Source organism: Apaloderma vittatum, unplaced genomic scaffold, assembly GCF_000703405.1.
Source record: "Apaloderma vittatum isolate BGI_N311 unplaced genomic scaffold, ASM70340v1 scaffold7545, whole genome shotgun sequence".
In the NCBI taxonomy this organism is placed as follows: domain Eukaryota; kingdom Metazoa; phylum Chordata; class Aves; order Trogoniformes; family Trogonidae; genus Apaloderma; species Apaloderma vittatum.
Genome location: NW_009718722.1, coordinates 10,466 through 14,002, shown reverse-complemented (window position 1 = coordinate 14,002; position 3,537 = coordinate 10,466). Strand labels below are relative to the sequence as shown.

At 41.5% G+C, this 3,537-nt stretch overlaps 1 protein-coding gene across 1 annotated transcript in view; it reads right to left on the bottom strand.

Moving 5' to 3' along the window:
- Nucleotides 1–1,459: 1,459 nt before the first annotated feature.
- Nucleotides 1,460–3,537, bottom strand: part of LRRC4C (leucine rich repeat containing 4C) — a 2,432-nt gene continuing 354 nt past the window's right edge. Inside the window, exon 1 of the mRNA XM_009870349.1 lies at nt 1,460–3,537. This exon is cut by the window's right edge and continues 354 nt beyond it. Within this exon, the coding sequence (XP_009868651.1) occupies nt 1,954–3,537 (1,584 nt within the window). The 3' untranslated portion in view covers nt 1,460–1,953.

Below are 3,537 nucleotides of genomic sequence, written 5' to 3'. Positions count from 1 at the left end.
CTAGGATTCGCAACTGCAATGTTTTACATTCAGATCCACCTTTGGCCTCTATTAAAATTCCTTTAGAACAGATATTATTTTTCATGTAGTACATCAAAGGATAACGTCTTGCCAAGCGTTTCTTTGAGATTATTACAGAACTTTGGGTTTCCTTCTGTATTGTGCTTATCAGACTCCTTGCAGGGTGTGATTCATCGTCACCTATCTCCGCTGCGTCCTCTTTAAATCAGACCTTCTTACCACAGTGTTCACTTGCAACCTTGAGAACTGTGCATCCAGCAAGGGAGATTTACCCCCTCAACCTAGTAGAAATTCCTTCTTAAATTTACAGAATTTTTTTTCAGGGGCTTCTCATCCTGCATGCTAGTGCATACTAGAAAGCTTCAAAGAGATTTTTTTTAATAAGAATTATGAACGTTATTTACCCAGCACAGACCCTGAAAACTCACAGTAAGGGTGGTTAAGGAAGAAGACAGGTGAAAAGACATTCAGAGATGATACACACGATTCTTTTTCCTACTCTGAATTGCCTCAAAATGCTTCTATCCAGTTGCCAATACATCAAGTAGCTTAATTTGGCAGAACTTCTGCTTGGAAGAACACAGTGTCCTGAAGCTGGTTTTTTTATGCAAAGCCTTCCATCATGCAAGGTATACACCATCCCTGTACCAATGAGCTAAATCCACAGAACATATATAAATAGAAAGGAAAAGTGTGTACATTTCCTGACTTTAAATTAATGTATAGGTGTTACAGATAGCCAAACATATTTCATGTCTAGGAGTTCCAGAACAACTTGAACTGGAAACCACTCACTTTGATAACAAGATGAATTTTCTTATTGACGGTTATAAATAACATTAAAAAAAAAAAAACAAATCACCCCAGAATAACCTTTTCAGCTTTGTCTAATAAACCCAGCGGTAACCGAAACCCCTCGCAAAATTTTTCCTGGCGTTGTGCATTCCATCTTGGGATATAATAGAGAGAACTGAAAACGCCATTAGAAGAGATCATCTTAATTTTGCATTAAAAGTCAAATACCCTTGTCTGCCAGCATGCTGCTTACATAAACTGAAATGAAAACTATGCTATTCTTCAGTAATGATCCAAAATGGGCTAATTACTCTCATTAAAGTGATTGTGTTTTGGACCATCACAGCAGACTATCGTAAGAATTTTAACAAACTTCTGATGTTTAAAGCCACACTAAAAATGAGCTATATGCAAGTACAGAAAACAACAATATTTTATTTATAATCTTAGTTTAGTGGTTGAACTACAAATTCTGGTTCTAGAATTGTTTAAAAGATCATGGGGTTTATAGGTTTTCACAAGTAAATTAATTTCTTGGGTTTGTTGGGGGTTTTTTTGGGTTTTTTTTTTTTACTTTTTCTTCTATTTTTTCTCACAGAATGGTGCTTTTGGTAAATACAGAACAAACCATTACATGGGAAAAAAAAAAGTTTTGCTTGTTTGTTTTTCTCACTTGTAAAGTTGCTGTTATTATTCCACCCTCTATTGAATAATTTCAAAAAGGGCATGAGAAAGCAAAAGAAAAAAAAAGAGAAAAAGTGACAAAATAGACCGAATCTCACCACTAGAATTCACCATAAAAATTCCCAAAGTGTAACAGAATTCTTACAAAATTTCCTAGACCAGTTCTTTTAGGGAATCAAGATCTCCTATGAAAAATATGGCAAATGGGAGTCAGGGTAGGTTGAGGAGGGAAGAGGGAACGAGGAGGGTAAATAAGTGCAGCAAAAACAGGTTCTGAGGAATACACATAGTTTTGTCTGCTTTAGATCACAATAGAATTTTTAATAAATAAATTTCTTTTTCTTTGTAAAGACACTTTTTTGAAACAGTAGATTTAGCCCAGTCATTTGTGTCATTTGTTTTATAAACCATCTTTTGTTGTCCCCAACCCCACCCCGCAATGTCATAAATGTTTTAGATCTGAGTCTCTTGTACATTGTCTTTCGAGTTCATTCGGATCAATAACGGTTCATGCACTGAACTGTGTATTGAATTTATTGTGTTAACTGTTGTTGTGTGGTTGAAAGGAGACTTATAAGAGTTATAGTGATTTAGGTGCTCATGCTCTATTGCTGGCATGGGCAAGTGACTCTCTAAGGGGGTGTCACCTGTAAGCTCATCATCCACATTAATGATCTCTACAGTCCGCGTTGGAGCATGATGGTTCTGCCGGTGATGCTGTTTCCTCATTTTGTAGAAAATTACCAGCATCACGGCAGCCATGAGAGTGATCGCCACAAAACAACCAATTATGATTTTGGTGGTCTTCATAACCTCATCTATTCCCGGGATCCCATTGTTTGCGTCCGTCACAGGAATGGTGAACGTTTTTTCCGTTGACCTTGTGCTCTGTGGAGTGAGTGAGGTTGTCATGTTGGTGGTCTCCCAGCTGGTAACCGGGGTGGGTCCAACCTGCTCTGTGGTCTGTGCCTCATCCTGAGAAGGTTCCACAGTCTCTACCGTGACGGTCGAAAAGTACGTGTAACCAGGGTTATCCAGGGCAGTCACGTTCAGCGTGGCGGAAGCCGTGGTATTCCCAACAGAGTTACTCACCATGCACGTATACAAACCCGTGTCTTGCACAGTTACCTTTGTAAAATTCAGCGTGCCGTCGCTCAGCACGGCAATCCGAACTCTGTACGCCCCGTGCGTCATGACAGATCCGTTTGGAGTAATCCAAGACACGGAGGTCAGGGAGGTCGACGCCCGGCATTTCATCTCCGCGGCCATGCCTTCCGTGACGTTGAGGTCTGCTGGTGGCTCCACTATGACGGGAGCGTAACACGTGAAGTAATTCAGGTCCAGCTCACCGATGTACCTTCCTTTTAAACTGGGAGGTGTGTGGCAACGGGCGCAGCATGCAGTGTTGGAGGGCGCCTTGTCTTTAATCCACCAGCTGAGCCAGAGGATGTCGCAGTTGCAGTTCCAAGGGTTATGGTGCAAGTGGATCCTCTCTAGGCGGAGCGGCGTGAAGAGGTCGTGAGGCAGTAGCGTTAGGTTGTTGTGTGCCAGGTTGATCTCCACGAGCGACTGAAGGTTATCGAAAGCATTCCTTTCTATCACCTGAATCTGGGACTGTATCATCCACAACTTCTGAAGATGCATTAACCCTTGGAAAGAACCCGGCCGGATGGCCGTCAAGTGGTTCCCGGAAAGATCTAACTCATCCAGTTTTACAAGTGGGGTGAGGTTCGGAATTTCTCGAAGATTGCACATGGCAAGGTTCAAATACCTCAAGTTGGACAGACCTTCAAAGGCACCTTCTGAGATGTACGAAAGCCTTTTCAATTCCCCCAAATCCAGCCTCCGGAGAGAAGGGATTCTGTTAAAAGCGTAAGAAGGGATGCTCTCAATGGGGTTGTTTCTCAACCACAGTTCTTTCAGTTTTGACAGGTATACAAAAGCCCCATTTGGGATAGTGGTAAGACGATTGTCAAAGAGTTCCAAGGTGTTGAGATTGGCCAGACCATTGAAAGCCCCTATTTCAATTGTTCTGAT